The sequence below is a fragment of the Toxotes jaculatrix genome, chromosome 13, assembly GCF_017976425.1.
Source record: "Toxotes jaculatrix isolate fToxJac2 chromosome 13, fToxJac2.pri, whole genome shotgun sequence".
Taxonomy (NCBI): domain Eukaryota; kingdom Metazoa; phylum Chordata; class Actinopteri; family Toxotidae; genus Toxotes; species Toxotes jaculatrix.
The window spans coordinates 1,570,175-1,585,162 of record NC_054406.1 but is presented as its reverse complement, the minus strand read 5'-3'; the positions used below and the strand labels follow the sequence as shown (position 1 = coordinate 1,585,162).

The following is a 14,988-nucleotide window of genomic DNA, read 5'->3' as shown; positions in this document are numbered from 1 at the left end:
TGTTAGACTCTTTGTATATGGATGTATATTCACATTTATCGTGTCAGAAACACTGATATGATCTGTTTAACTGTAACTTCTGGTGTGTGTGTGTCCTCAGTGAAGTGTATCAGTCTCTGCAGTAGCTTCCAGCTGCAGCAGTCACTTCAGTTTCTGTTCAGTCTGACTGAGGGAGGTTTTTGTACGACGCTTTTTCACTGTGTGAACACCCACTGACTGTTGATAGAGTGTTGACTCTGACAGTAGTAAACTGCTGCATCTTCAGCCTGGACTCCACTGATGGTCAGAGTGAAGTCAGAGTTTGATCCACTGCCTGTAAAACGATCTGGAATCCCTGATACTCGAGAGGAAGCAGCGTAAATAAGTAGTTTAGGTTTGTCTCCATCTTTCTGTTGGTACCAGGCTAAACGGTGGTAGTTGCTTGAAACATGAACGTTCTGACTGGTTCTACAGTTGATGGTGACGGTGCGTCCCAGAGCAGAGCTCACTGCTCCAGACTGAGTCACTGTGACCTGTCCTCTGGACTCTGAGGACACAGAGACACAAACATAAAGCAGCGTCAGCGTTTAGTCGGCTTCATGTCAGAGGGACGGATGTTGATAGAGGAGAGGAGTTTGATTCTCTGGACTTTACCTGTGAAGCAGCAGCAGAGGACAGTCCAGATGAGGACGGAGATCAAAGTCATGTTTTGGATCAGGAGGATTTCTGTGGCTTGTGTTGTCATGAAGGACAGCTGTCAGTCATCCAGTCTTCAAGTCTCAGGACTATAAACTCTCCCAGAGCACTGGAGCATGGTGCTGCTGATGCAAAGTGGCTCTATGGAAATGCTCTGACTGACTCCAACAGAGACTCAGATCACTGTGATGATGCTGTTTATCAATGGATCAGTCAGTTCCTCACCACATTAATTGTGTTGATGCTCTTTTCTCTGTCAACTTGGCAAAATTACAAGAAGAAATTTAAATGTCGTTAGTCATAAAAATCCCCCAAATTTTGCTGCCAAAAAAATCAACACGACTCTGAAACAGAAATTAAAAGAAATAATTTGTAAATTTGATCACCTACCAAAGTATCTTAGACTGAAAATGTGTTTCAGATCAATTTTATTTTAATCAGACTGAATAAATTGAACATTTTATTTCTAATTACTTTCTCTTCTTTCTGTTTTTCATTTTGAGTAAATGTAATAATTTTCAGACATTTAATCATAGAGAGTAAAAGAGTCATTTATTAATTAATCTCAGATGATGATTGACGATGATCCACATGAAGAACATTTGATTGTTGTCAGATTATTTGATGTATTTGTTTATGTTTCTGCTGAAATGTACAGTTTAGATTTTGGATCGTTTTCAGAAAAGATTTTAAATTTTGGACCAAATGTGCTTCTTCTATTTCCAGTGTAGTTTGATATATTTCAGCTCAAACTGTGTGATGATTCTCTCTGTGCTGATTTGCATGAGAGGCTTCTTAAAGGGAAGTGAAACCATGTGTGAGTGAGTGACTGGTGGAGCAGAAAAACCATCTGGCAGAAACTCCTTAAAGGACAAAATCTACTCTCACACAGTAAAGGTGTTTGATTGACAGCTGTGCTCGGTCCCTGTCCTCTAATCTGATTGCTGTCTCCTAGGTGATGTCCGTCCCACCCTGACGGTGCTGCCCCCCTCCCGCGAGGAGCTGCAGCAGGGGAAGGCCACGCTCATGTGCCTGGCCAACAAGGGCTTCCCCTCAGGCTGGAGTCTGGCCTGGAAGGTGGACGGCAGCAGCAGCAGCTTGGATCAGAGCAGGAGCCCCGGGGTGCTGGGGAAGGACGGCACCTACAGCTGGAGCAGCACCCTGAGGCTCACTGCAGACCAGTGGACGAAGGCGGGCTCTGTGACCTGTGAGGCCACCCAGGGCTCCCAGACTCCGGTCTCAGAGACACTGACGACAGACCAGTGTTCCCAGTCCTGACCTGACTCTCTGAGACTCTGCTACTGGTTTTACTCTGCTCCTGCTCTCACTCTGCTCTCTGTAACTGTCTCTCTCTCTCTGACTGTCTCTCAGATGTGTTAACTAGTTTCTTGTAATGTTTGTAATTTCAGTATTTCCACACAATAAATATCAGTTCATCAAACACATTCTGCTTCATTCTGTTGTGTTTCTAACATTAACCCATGATCAGGATTCTTTCTTAATCAGATGAAAGACATTGTGATCGATCTCTCCCACTGGTTAAACCTATACACTGACTGTTTGTGGGTTTTAAATGGATTTGTTCACATTTTAACAATTTTTAAAATCAATATTTAAAAGTAAAGATTATAAGATTATTATATATAGATTATAGATTATTGTGGGATTTTCAGGATCAGAAATATAAAGTCAGATATCATCAGCATAAAGAGAGATCCAGTGACTCTGCACTCACTCTGCAGCTCTCTCTCTCTCTGCCTCTGTGTAACGTGGCTATCATATGTTTCAGCAGTGCTGTTTGCTTCTCCTAACACTGACATGTTCAGTGTGTCATGACAATAAAGACACTTTGACCACGTGAAAAAGACCAAGGGTTTGGTCTCTGGTCAAAGACGTGATGATGTGGGTTTGAGAGGGTGGAGGAGGAACAGCTGATTGGTTTGGAAGTTGACTTTCAGCAGATTGAAGGTCAAACATTAAAGGAAAGACAGACAACAACACACATCTCTGTTCAGCAGTAACGTTGACTAAATGACATTCACACACACACTGGACAGAATTATAATAAATCAGTGACACTGACAGAACATTGTGACTAAGCACACTCATGACTTCAGCTAAGATTCATTTGCATTGATCGTCATTTTGAAGTTTTGAATTCTTCTCCAACATTTTCAGTGTTTCTGCTATAATAAGATTCATATTGTATCAGTCTGATGATTTGTGTGTTTAGTAAAAGTTGAAATTTGTTGTTTACAAAAATGAATTTGATTTCAAAGAATAAAATAATAAAATGCTGATTTGCAAATTGTTGCAGCCAAAATTCTGTTTGAAGACTTTAGATGTAATTTCACAGTAATTTCAGTAAAATAAGATTTAAACTGATCCACTGTTCATGCTTGATGTGTTTGGCTCTGCCTCAGTAAACTGAACTCTGACAGTAATCCTGATTCAAACTGCACAACAATTCAATATTTCTGAAATGTAATTAATTATTACTCAAAATGAATTCAGTGATTTAATCACACAAATGTCCACATGACTATTTATCCATTAACTTTATCAGTCAAACCTCTAGTGTTTAAGTTTGAGAGCAGCTATTGATTCAGATCAGTTCCTCTGCAGCTGAGGGAGGTTTTTGTACGACGTTGTATCACAGTGTGAACGAGCTGTAACTCTGCTGACAGTAATAAACTCCTGCATCTTCAGTCTGGACTCTGCTGATGGTCTCTGCTTTCTCCAAATCCAGTTTGGAGAAAGACGATCAACATCCAAACACGAGAGGATCATTTCTTTAAGATGGACAATAGATGGAAGAAGGTCAGTGCTGCTTGTTTCAGTCTTTGTCCATCACAGCAGAACATCACTGTGTTTTCAGCAGAGTCTCACCCTGAACAAGGAGCCCCAGGGTGGCCAGCAGTAGAGTCAGAGACATCATCATTGTGCTGCCGGCGTGTCAGTGGCTCTGAAAGGCCTGGACACACACTGATCAACACTGGCCTCTTAACGGCTGGGAGCAGAGAGGCAGGACACATATGCAAACACACAGAGTCAGTCAGCTGTAGCTGTCCTCAACAGTTCATGCTGTTTCCCCCTCAGCACTGAGAATTTTTGGGATTATGTCCTAAAACTGATAAGAATTCTATGAAAGAATTAATTTGAGGCCAGTTGCACCAAATCATTTTCATTTTCTGACCCAGGTTGTTTTTTTAGTGCAGAGATGTGAAATGTTTATCAATAAACACAGATCCTTTATCCATGAATGTCCTATGATTGTGAAATGACAGATAAAAAAATGATTTTGCTAAAGACAGAAAGAATTTAGTTTATCAGTTCATATATGAGAACAATGATTCCACCCTCCCAATGATTTCTAATTTCTTTAACATAGAGGAAGAACTTGGGTTTCAACTAGATTTTCCTCTCTGAAAAACTCACCTCATAGTTCGTCCATGCAAGCAGCTTATTATGACCACGGTTACATTTTGTTGATCGGTGACCTGTTGCTGTAATTGTATTCATCAAAGGAGCAACAGAGAAAATCGGGTGATGCTGTGTAAAGAGGGACAAACTCTGCATATGGAGGAGGTCAGGGTGGACGGATGGTCAACAAAACACAGGACCTTCATGTGGGAGACTGCTGCTCATTTCATGTATTAAACTAATAGTCATCATTGTTTCTTTGGTTCATGACTGCTCTTACACCTCAACTGTGTCTTTATTATTGTAACCATGACGATGAAGGTCCAAGTTTTTGTGCCTAAACCAAACCAAACAGAGGCCACTACATAAGCAAGTTTATATTTTAACCATGACAGTGAAGGCTCTGTACACCTGCTGCTGTAGGGAAACATTCCTGGGTCGCCTCAGAGGAGGTTTGTTATTATTGGTTTTAACAAATTTATCTCTGTTTGGTAAAATGTGGATTCCAAACACTGTAAAAGATTTAATGGACATCAGAAAATAGAGAATGCAGCCATAAAGCCTGCTTTAAAGTCTGGTCTGATTAGTAAATGGAGGAAAAGAAGGAAAGATGAGAATTTTTGGGATGTATAACAAGACGTCATCAGCATAGAGGCTGATTTATTGATGGTGTGAATGAAATTCTAACATTATTTCTATGTTAGACTCTTTGTATATGGATTTATATTCACATTTATCGTGTCAGAAACTCTGATATGATCTGTGTAACTGTAACTTCTGGTGTGTGTGTGTGTGTGTGTGTGTCCTCAGTGAAGTGTATCAGTCTCTGCAGTATCTTCCAGCTGCAGCAGTCACTTCAGTTTCTGTTCAGTCTGACTGAGGGAGGTTTTTGTACGACGCTTTTTCACTGTGTGAACACACCCTGACTGTTGATAGCATGATAACTCTGACAGTAGTAAACTGCTGCATCTTCAGCCTGGACTCCACTGATGGTCAGAGTGAAGTCAGAGTTTGATCCACTGCCTGTAAAACGAGCTGGAATCCCTGATACTCGAGAGGAAGCAGCGTAAATAAGCAGTTTAGGTTTGTCTCCATCTTTCTGTTGGTACCAGGCTAACAAGCTCCCACCAGCTACATCCTGACTGGTTCTACAGCTGATGGTGACGGTGCCTCCCAGAGCAGAGCTCACTGCTCCAGGCTGAGTCACTGTGACCTGTCCTCTGGACTCTGAGGACACAGAGACACAAACATAAAGCAGCGTCAGTGTTTAGTCGGCTTCATTTCAGAGGGACAGATGTTGATAGAGGAGAGGAGTTTGATTCTCTGGACTTTACCTGTGAAGCAGCAGCAGAGGACAGTCCAGATGAGGACGGAGATCAAAGTCATGTTTTGGATCAGGAGGATTTCTGTGGCTTGTGTTGTCATGAAGGACAGCTGTCAGTCATCCAGTCTTCAAGTCTCAGGACTATAAACTCTCCCAGAGCACTGGAGCATGGTGCTGCTGATGCAAAGTGGCTCTATGGAAATGCTCTGACTGACTCCAACAGAGATCAATATGATGAAGCTTCTGATTAATGGAAAAATATATAGGAATATGTTTTATGAATGTTTCAATGTCTCTTTTGATGTGACCTTGGTTTCATGCATCTCAAATTTTTTTTATGTTTCATTTATTTAATTATTATTTAGTTTATTTTATCTCATTAAATCTTTTATTTTTTCATCGTGAAATAAAAAAAAAAACTTGTAATAGAAAAAAATTAATTCTGGATTTTTTTGCGCTTTGGCTCATTTCTTCTATCAGATCTCAAATTCTAAAAAACAGACTGATTTAGTTGATGTTGTTTGTTTCACAGTCACAGAGCCGTGTCTCTCTACACTGAGAGGTTTTTGTACGACGGCTCAATGACTTTGTATCACTGTGGTACACGTTCGGTGGAGGAACCAGACTGGATATTGGAAGTAAGTCAAATGTTTGTAAATTGTTTTATCTCAGAGGCTTTTTCTCTTTTTATTTCCTTTATAATCAACGTGTCAGGAAAATTCCTCACTTTTACATGTTGATCAATAATTGTTGAACAAAAAATTTGCACCAGGAGACAAAGTTTGTTTTAGCAGCAGAAATGATAAAAACTCTTTGTGATGAATATTGAACATGAAGCCAGAGGATGAATCATTATTCTCCAGTTTAATGGTGAAGCTGCTTCTGGAGGGTTTGTAGGTTTAGTTCAGTCTGACAGAGTCACAGAGCCGTGTCTCTCTACACTGAGAGGTTTTTGTACGACGGCTCAATGACTTTGTATCACTGTGGTTGACTTTTGGTGGAGGAACCAGACTGGATGTTGGAAGTAAGTTTCTGCAAAAATACTAAATACAATATTGTAAAGTCATGTATTAAATTCAGATGTTGAATGTTACAGCAGATGAAATGATCTGGTTTGATTTCAAACACTTTTAGTATTGATGTTTTTATTTGTCCTCCTTCATCACGGAGCTGAACTCAGAGCAGCTTTACTAAACTTTGCTTTACACATTCCTGTCATATTGAAATTTATGTTGAACTGTAGAAAAGATCAAACTTCAGTCTGTTTGAAAAACGTCTTCTAAGATTCATTTTTCATTTTAAATCATTCATCTTCTAAAAGCTAAACTTTTGAAAATATGAATTAAGATTGACTTTGTTTAAATCTAATTGAACAGAATGAAAACAAAGATGTGGATTTGAAGATGTTAGAAAATCTGTAATCTCTTCATTGTGATATATTTTGTTTCCAATGCTGTTTGAAATCATTTCAAAAGTTCCTCAGACGATGATTGACGATGATCCACATGAAGAACATTTGATTGTTGTCAGATTATTTGATGTATTTGTTTATGTTTCTGCTGAAATGTACAGTTTAGATTTTGGATCGTTTTCAGAAAAGGTTTGAAATTTTGGACCAAATGTGCTTCTTCTATTTCCAGTGTAGTTTGATATATTTCAGCTCAAACTGTGTGATGATTCTCTCTGTGCTGATTTGCATGAGAGGCTTCTTAAAGGGAAGTGAAACCATGTGTGAGTGAGTGACTGGTGGAGCAGAAAAACCATCTGGCAGAAACTCCTTAAAGGACAAAATCTACTCTCACACAGTAAAGGTGTTTGATTGACAGATGTGCTCGGTCCCTGTCCTCTAATCTGATTGCTGTCTCCTAGGTGATGTCCGTCCCACCCTGACGGTGCTGCCCCCCTCCCACGAGGAGCTGAAGCAGGGGAAGGCCACGCTCATGTGCCTGGCCAACAAGGGCTTCCCCTCAGGCTGGAGTCTGGCCTGGAAGGTGGACGGCAGCAGCAGCAGCTTGGATCAGAGCAGGAGCCCCGGGGTGCTGGGGAAGGACGGCACCTACAGCTGGAGCAGCACCCTGAGGCTCACTGCAGACCAGTGGACGAAGGCGGGCTCTGTGACCTGTGAGGCCACCCAGGGCTCCCAGACTCCGGTCTCAGAGACACTGAGGACAGACCAGTGTTCCCAGTCCTGACCTGACTCTCTGAGACTGTGCTACTGGTTTTACTCTGCTCCTGCTCTCAGTCTGCTCTCTGTAACTGTCTCTCTCTCTCTCTCTTTATGAGTCTCTCAGATGTGTTTGCTCGTTCTTTGTCATTTGTCATTTCGATATTTCCAGATAATAAAGATCAGTTCATCCAATACTTTCTGCTTCCATCTGTAGTTTTTTAACATTAAGACATGATCATGTTACTTTATCTATTTTTCTATAAATATATTTGAGCCAGTTCACAACTTTGTCAGTCACATTCAAAAGCAGAGCTCTTAAACTGAATGTTATTTGCTGTTAGTGGGTCAGACATCTGCTGAATCTTAAAGATTAATATAATATAAATTCATATATCATCAGCATAAAGAGAGATCCAATAACTCTGAGCTCTCTCTCTTATTAATGTGGCTATAGTACGTTTCAATAGTCCTGTTTGTTTCTATTGATTCTGACATGTTCAGTGTTTAGTGACAATAAAGAAACTTTGACCAAATCAGTTTATTCTGACTGTATTTTAATATTGACGTCTTAATACTAACAGCTGATCCATCACATCCACAATGACTCATCACATTTCTGAATAAGGTCACAGGGACATTGTCATTGATTGGTGATGATTTTGCAAAGAAATGACTGGTTGAAGTGATTCATTCAGATTTTCTCAGCTCAAGCAGAAAGTGTCTCGGTGCAGCAGACACATCTTAAAGCTAATCAAAGCCTCGCTGAAGGTTGTTGTTGTTGTTGTTACCTTTTCCTGTAGACAGTAGAAAAATCAAACTCCTTTGTAAAAACTGAGACCTGGCAGCCATGATGTGTTACACGACTCAGCAGAACAAGTGAAGTGTGTGTTTGAGTTTGGATTGAAACCAACTGGACAGTTCAGAAACACAAACAACAGCATTTATTCATACTTGATCAAAAATGTTGAATCACTGACGTATTATTCACACTGTGGTCAGAAAACTGTTTCACTAAACACAAACCAGAAGATGCAGACTGTTTTTCAGTTAAATATCCCAATAATTAAACTTAAAAATAATTAAATTTGATTTAATTAAACTGATTGATTTTCTTTTTTGAACATTTGATGCAACGTTAGTATCTTGGACATTCTCAAGATTTGAATTTTGACTATAACACTGGCTTTATTATCAAATTCAGTTGAAATATCTTTCATTTTGAGCTGTGAGTTTGTAATAACACTTAAATTTAAGCAAAAAGTACATTTTGGTTAAATGTCCATCCTGACTCTGTGTAGTTTCAACCAGTAAAATACTTGTTTTCCCAATTTAAAAAAATTAGTAAAGTTGCTGCACAGCGAAGTTTGACTTCTAGTGTTTTAAGTTTGAGAGCAGCTGTTGATTCAGATCAGTTCCTCTGCAGCTGAGGGAGGTTTTTGTACGACGTTGTATCACTGTGTGAACGGGAAGCTGTTACTCTGCTGACAGTAATAAACTCCTGCATCTTCAGTCTGGACTCTGCTGATGGTCAGAGTGAAGTCAGTTCCAGATCCACTGCCACTGAAACGATCTGAAACTCCAGACTGACGAGTTGTAGCATAACGAATCAGGAGTTTAGGAGCTTCTCCAGGTTTCTGAAGGTACCAGTGGAGGAAGCTACTAATACTTGAACTGGCTTTACATCTGATAGAGACAGTCTGACCTGGAACAACAGACTGAGATTCAGGAGACTGAGACACGGTGATATCTGCTGATGAACCTGGAAAACATGAAAAAGAGGAGAAGGGTTATTGAGACAAATCCAGTTTGGAGAAAGACGATCAACATCCAAACACAAGAGGATCATTTCTTTAAGATGGACAATAGATGGAAGAAGGTCAGTGCTGCTTGTTTCAGTCTTTGTCCATCACAGCAGAACATGATTGTGTTTTCAGCAGAGAGTCTCACCCTGAACAAGGAGCCCCAGGGTGGCCAGCAGTAGAGTCAGAGACATCATCATTGTGCTGCCGGCGTGTCAGTGGCTCTGAAAGGCCTGGACACACACTGATCAACACTGGCCTCTTAACGGCTGGGAGCAGAGAGGCAGGACACATATGCAAACACACAGAGTCAGTCAGCTGTAGCTGTCCTCAACAGTTCATGCTGTTTCTGTCAATGATGAAAAATAATGTTCATTTCTAAAGAAGACCCAGGAGTCATTGGAATATATTCTGGTGTTTGACATGTTCCATGTTGTGCTATATCTCATGTTTATAATGTTAGCATCAGTTACAGTCTGTTGAAGCGCAGTATTTTTACGTGCTCTTGTGTCTTGTGTTTAATATGATCCTCACATCAGTGGTGCTCAGAGCAGAAGCAGTAGCCGGAGGCCTCCAGCAGGGGGAGCGTTGAGCTGTCGAGCTCTGTAAAGGGCCGCATCGCTTCCTCGTCTCAGTCTTCGCTCGACTTTCATATAAAGATTCCCTTTTCAGGTATGAGTGTCCTCATAACAACAGTGTGTATGGATGAATGTGTTAGATCAAAGTGTGTTCCTGCCCGGGAAAGCGTTTGTATATTGTCGAGTAATGAGGTAAAGTGTGTAATGACGCTGAAGCTAGCCACCGTAAGCTAATCCCTGGAAATGTTAACCGCGCTGTGTAGTAACCATGGAAACGCGCCGCGTGTTGAAGCGTGTAGCCTGTTTGACAGTGATATACTGGAGTATCTGTACCACTGAGGGAGTGTGTTGTTTGTGTTGTACATTGAAATATGAAGGAAAATGTAATGAGCTCTTTCAGAGAGAGTTTAGCTTTAGCTTCTATTGGTTTGTGAATATTGTGTGAATTACTGTTTCTCGTTAACATGAATGTTGAGCGAGGTAACTGTGCTGCAGCTGTAAGGGTTGTGTTCACTGTGTGAGTTCATTGTGTTACCGAGGTTGTTTCTTCAGTCAGTGCAGAATGTGAAGTGACTGATGTGAAAAACCCAAATCCACCAAATGTTGATCAATAAGTTCAGATGTTTTTCATTAAAATCTAATGAGCTCACAGTGGAAAGATCCACTCTGATGGTGAAATGAGGCTGTAATAACAAATAATGAAGAAGAAACTGATTCTATCTACGATCCAGTGTGAAGCTGAGGTCAAAGGTCATGACCAAGTCTTTCCACAGTAACTGTCCCAGGTTGAACTTGATTTTCCTCCTGTTGATTTTTGATCTTGTTTGATTTCTTGTTGAATCAGATCAGAACATGAGATTATAATTGGATATGAATGATGGAGAGAATGATTATGATCTTGTTTTGATACATGAGAGTGTGTGTGTGTGTGTCCTCAGTGAAGTGTATCAGTCTCTGCAGTATCTTCCAGCTGCAGCAGTCACTTCAGTTTCTGTTCAGTCTGACTGAGGGAGGTTTTTGTACGACGCTTTTTCACTGTGTGAACACAAGCTGACTGTTGATAGCATGATAACTCTGACAGTAGTAAACTGCTGCATCTTCAGCCTGGACTCCACTGATGGTCAGAGTGAAGTCAGAGTTTGATCCACTGCCTGTAAAACGATCTGGAATCCCTGATACTCGTTCAGTAGCATCGTAAATAAGCAGTTTAGGTTTGTCTCCATCTCTCTGTTGGTACCAGGATAAATAGCTCCCACCAGCTACATCCTGACTGGTTCTACAGCTGATGGTGACGGTGCCTCCCAGAGCAGAGCTTATTGCTCCAGGCTGAGTCACTGTGACCTGTCCTCTGGACTCTGAGGACACAGAGACACAAACATAAAGCAGCGTCAGCGTTTAGTCGGCTTCATTTCAGAGGGACGGATGTTGATAGAGGAGAGGAGTTTGATTCTCTGGACTTTACCTGTGAAGCAGCAGCAGAGGACAGTCCAGATGAGGACGGAGATCAAAGTCATGTTTTGGATCAGGAGGATTTCTGTGGCTTGTGTTGTCATGAAGGACAGCTGTCAGTCATCCAGTCTTCAAGTCTCAGGACTATAAACTCTCCCAGAGCACTGGAGCATGGTGCTGCTGATGCAAAGTGGCTCTATGGAAATGCTCTGACTGACTCTATCAGGGACTCAGATCACTGTGATGATGCTGTTTATCAATGGATCAATCAGTTCCTCACCACGTTCATTAGAAATGTGCTAATGCTCTTTTCTCTGTCGATGTGACAAAATTAAAAGGAAGAAGTTTACTTTAAAAATGTCGTCATTCATAAAAATCCCCCAAATTTCACCACCAAAGAAATCAGCTCACTCTCACACTGAAATTTAGCAAATAATTTCTAAATGTTATCACTTACCAAAGTATCGTGTTAGACTAAAGCTGTGTTTCTGATCATTTTATTTTAATCAGACTGGATAAACTGAACAGTTTATTTCTTTAAAAAAAATCTTTTCTCTCAGTTTTTCATTGTGAGAGAAAGTAATAATTCTAAAACATTTAATCACTGAGAGTAAAAGTTATTTATTAATTAATGAAGAATTCTGAGACTTTGACATTTTACTGCACAAAGAAAATAAACTGAGAATTTCTTCTACAGAGTTTGTTTGTTTCACAGTCACAGAGCCGTGTCTCTCTACACTGAGAGGTTTTTGTACGACGGCTCAATGACTTTGTATCACTGTGGTACACGTTCGGTGTACATTTCATCAAAACATTTAAATCTTTACCAAACAACTGTTAGTGTGAAAAATTAGTTTGGTTAAATGTCCATCCTGACTCAGAGTAGTTTCAATCTATAAAATATTCCTTGTCTTAATTAAAAGGTAAAAATAAATAAAAATTTTAAGAGAAAACTCATTACAGCATGAGAGTATGTTGAAGGCAAACTTGTAGTGTTTTAGTTTGAGTGCAGCTGTTGATTCAGATCAGTTCCTCTGCAGCTGAGGGAGGTTTTTGTACGACGTTGTATCACTGTGTGAACGGGGTGCTGTAACCCTGCTGACAGTAATAATCTCCTGCTTCTTCAGCCTGAACTCTGCTGATGGTCAGAGTGAAGTCAGTTCCAGATCCACTGCCACTGAAACGATCTGAAACTCCAGACTCACGAGTTGTAGCATAACGAATCAGGAGTTTAGGAGCTTCTCCAGGTTTCTGAAGGTACCAGTGGAGGTAGCTACCAACACTTGAACTGGTTTTACATCTGATAGAGACAGTCTGACCTGGAACAACAGACTGAGATTCAGGAGACTGAGACACTGTGATATCTGCTGATGAACCTGGAAAACATGAAAAAGAGGAGAAGGGTTATTGAGACAAATCCAGTTTGGAGAAAGACGATCAACATCCAAACACAAGAGGATCATTTCTTTAAGATGGACAATAGATGGAAGAAGGTCAGTGCTGCTTGTTTCAGTCTTTGTCCATCACAGCAGAACATCACTGTGTTTTCAGCAGAGAGTCTCACCCTGAACAAGGAGCCCCAGGGTGGCCAGCAGTAGAGTCAGAGACATCATCATTGTGCTGCCGGCGTGTCAGTGGCTCTGAAAGGCCTGGACACACACTGATCAACACTGGCCTCTTAACGGCTGGGAGCAGAGAGGCAGGACACATATGCAAACACACAGAGTCAGTCAGCTGTAGCTGTCCTCAACAGTTCATGCTGTTTCTGTCAATGATGAAAAATAATGTTCATTTCTAAAGAAGACCCAGGAGTCATTGGAATATATTCTGGTGTTTGACATGTTCCATGTTGTGCTATATCTCATGTTTATAATGTTAGCATCAGTTACAGTCTGTTGAAGCGCAGTATTTTTACGTGCTCTTGTGTCTTGTGTTTAATATGATCCTCACATCAGTGGTGCTCAGAGCAGAAGCAGTAGCCGGAGGCCTCCAGCAGGGGGAGCGTTGAGCTGTCGAGCTCTGTAAAGGGCCGCATCGCTTCCTCGTCTCAGTCTTCGCTCGACTTTCATATAAAGATTCCCTTTTCAGGTATGAGTGTCCTCATAACAACAGTGTGTATGGATGAATGTGTTAGATCAAAGTGTGTTCCTGCCCGGGAAAGCGTTTGTATATTGTCGAGTAATGAGGTAAAGTGTGTAATGACGCTGAAGCTAGCCACCGTAAGCTAATCCCTGGAAATGTTAACCGCGCTGTGTAGTAACCATGGAAACGCGCCGCGTGTTGAAGCGTGTAGCCTGTTTTACAGTGATATACTGGAGTATCTGTACCACTGAGGGAGTATGTTGTTTGTGTTGTACATTGAAATATGAAGGAAAATGTAATGAGCTCTTTCAGAGAGAGTTTAGCTTTAGCTTCTATTGGTTTGTGAATATTGTGTGAATTACTGTTTCTCGTTAACATGAATGTTGAGCGAGGTAACTGTGCTGCAGCTGTAAGGGTTGTGTTCACTGTGTGAGTTCATTGTGTTACCGAGGTTGTTTCTTCAGTCAGTGCAGAATGTGAAGTGACTGATGTGAAAAACCCAAATCCACCAAATGTTGATCAATAAGTTCAGATGTTTTTCATTAAAATCTAATGAGCTCACAGTGGAAAGATCCACTCTGATGGTGAAATGAGGCTGTAATAACAAATAATGAAGAAGAAACTGATTCTATCTACGATCCAGTGTGAAGCTGAGGTCAAAGGTCATGACCAAGTCTTTCCACAGTAACTGTCCCAGGTTGAACTTGATTTTCCTCCTGTTGATTTTTGATCTTGTTTGATTTCTTGTTGAATCAGATCAGAACATGAGATTATAATTGGATATGAATGATGGAGAAAATGATTATGATCTTGTTTTGATACATGAGAGTGTGTGTGTGTGTGTCCTCAGTGAAGTGTATCAGTCTCTGCAGTATCTTCCAGCTGCAGCAGTCACTTCAGTTTCTGTTCAGTCTGACTGAGGGAGGTTTTTGTACGACGCTTTTTCACTGTGTGAACACATTCTGACTGTTGATAGAGTGTCGACCGATGCAGTAGTAAACTGCTGCATCTTCAGCCTGGACTCCACTGATGGTCAGAGTGAAGTCAGAGTTTGATCCTCTGCCTGTAAAACGAGCTGGAATCCCTGATACTCGAGTGGAAGCATAGTAAATGAGCAGTTTAGGAGAGCTCCCTTGTTTCTGTTGATACCATTCTACAGAGTCAGAATTAATAACGTTCTGACTGGTTCTACAGCTGATGGTGACGGTGCGTCCCAGAGCAGAGCTCACTGCTCCAGGCTGAGTCACTGTGACCTGTCCTCTGGACTCTGAGGACACAGAGACACAAACATAAAGCAGCGTCAGCGTTTAGTCGGCTTCATTTCAGAGGGACGGATGTTGATAGAGGAGAGGAGTTTGATTCTCTGGACTTCACCTGTGAAGCAGCAGCAGAGGACAGTCCAGATGAGGACGGAGATCAAAGTCATGTTTTGGATCAGGAGGATTTCTGTGGCTTGTGTTGTCATGAAGGACAGCTGTCAGTCATCCAGTC

The 14,988-nt window shown here is 41.0% G+C and overlaps 1 protein-coding gene and 5 gene segments (V, D, J or C); 2 read left to right on the top strand and 4 right to left on the bottom strand.

The window, feature by feature from the left end:
* Nucleotides 1–1,611: 1,611 nt before the first annotated feature.
* LOC121192148 lies at nt 1,612–7,783 on the top strand (the record flags this gene model as incomplete). The annotated part of the segment is given in 2 exon segments: nt 1,612–2,012; nt 7,674–7,783. A coding segment is annotated over 1 exon segment (342 nt), but the record flags the coding sequence as incomplete, so codon positions are not given.
* On the bottom strand, nt 5,003–5,484 carry LOC121192147. The segment is given in 2 exon segments: nt 5,003–5,325; nt 5,433–5,484. Coding segments are annotated over 2 exon segments (375 nt in total).
* LOC121192146 lies at nt 5,693–7,783 on the top strand. The segment is given in 3 exon segments: nt 5,693–5,705; nt 5,989–6,060; nt 7,292–7,783. Coding segments are annotated over 3 exon segments (408 nt in total).
* Nucleotides 7,784–9,007: 1,224 nt separating this feature from the next.
* LOC121192065 lies at nt 9,008–9,744 on the bottom strand. The segment is given in 2 exon segments: nt 9,008–9,348; nt 9,537–9,744. Coding segments are annotated over 2 exon segments (360 nt in total).
* A 1,254-nt stretch (nt 9,745–10,998) lies between these two features.
* Nucleotides 10,999–13,213, bottom strand: LOC121192145 (immunoglobulin kappa light chain-like). Its single transcript, XM_041053717.1, has 5 exons — nt 12,980–13,213; nt 12,488–12,791; nt 11,827–11,833; nt 11,429–11,480; nt 10,999–11,321 (listed from the first exon to the last, which is right to left on the bottom strand). Exons 1-5 carry the CDS (start codon nt 13,029–13,031, stop codon nt 10,999–11,001), a joined length of 738 nt encoding a protein of 245 aa, XP_040909651.1. The 5' UTR covers nt 13,032–13,213.
* A 1,228-nt stretch (nt 13,214–14,441) lies between these two features.
* On the bottom strand, nt 14,442–14,923 carry LOC121192144. The segment is given in 2 exon segments: nt 14,442–14,764; nt 14,872–14,923. Coding segments are annotated over 2 exon segments (375 nt in total).
* Between the last annotated feature and the right edge of the window lie 65 nt (nt 14,924–14,988).

Bases quoted from the DNA above. Each gene is read 5' to 3' on its own strand.
- LOC121192145 (XM_041053717.1), bottom strand. From the start codon at position 13,031: ATGATGATGTCTCTGACTCTACTGCTGGCCACCCTGGGGCTCCTTGTT. The intron at 12,792-12,979 runs GTGAGACTCTCT...CATGTTTTCCAG, and splicing joins CCTGGGGCTCCTTGTTCAGG to GTTCATCAGCAGATATCACA. The intron at 11,322-11,428 runs GTAAAGTCCAGA...CTGTGTCCTCAG, and splicing joins CCTCTGCTGCTGCTTCACAG to AGTCCAGAGGACAGGTCACA.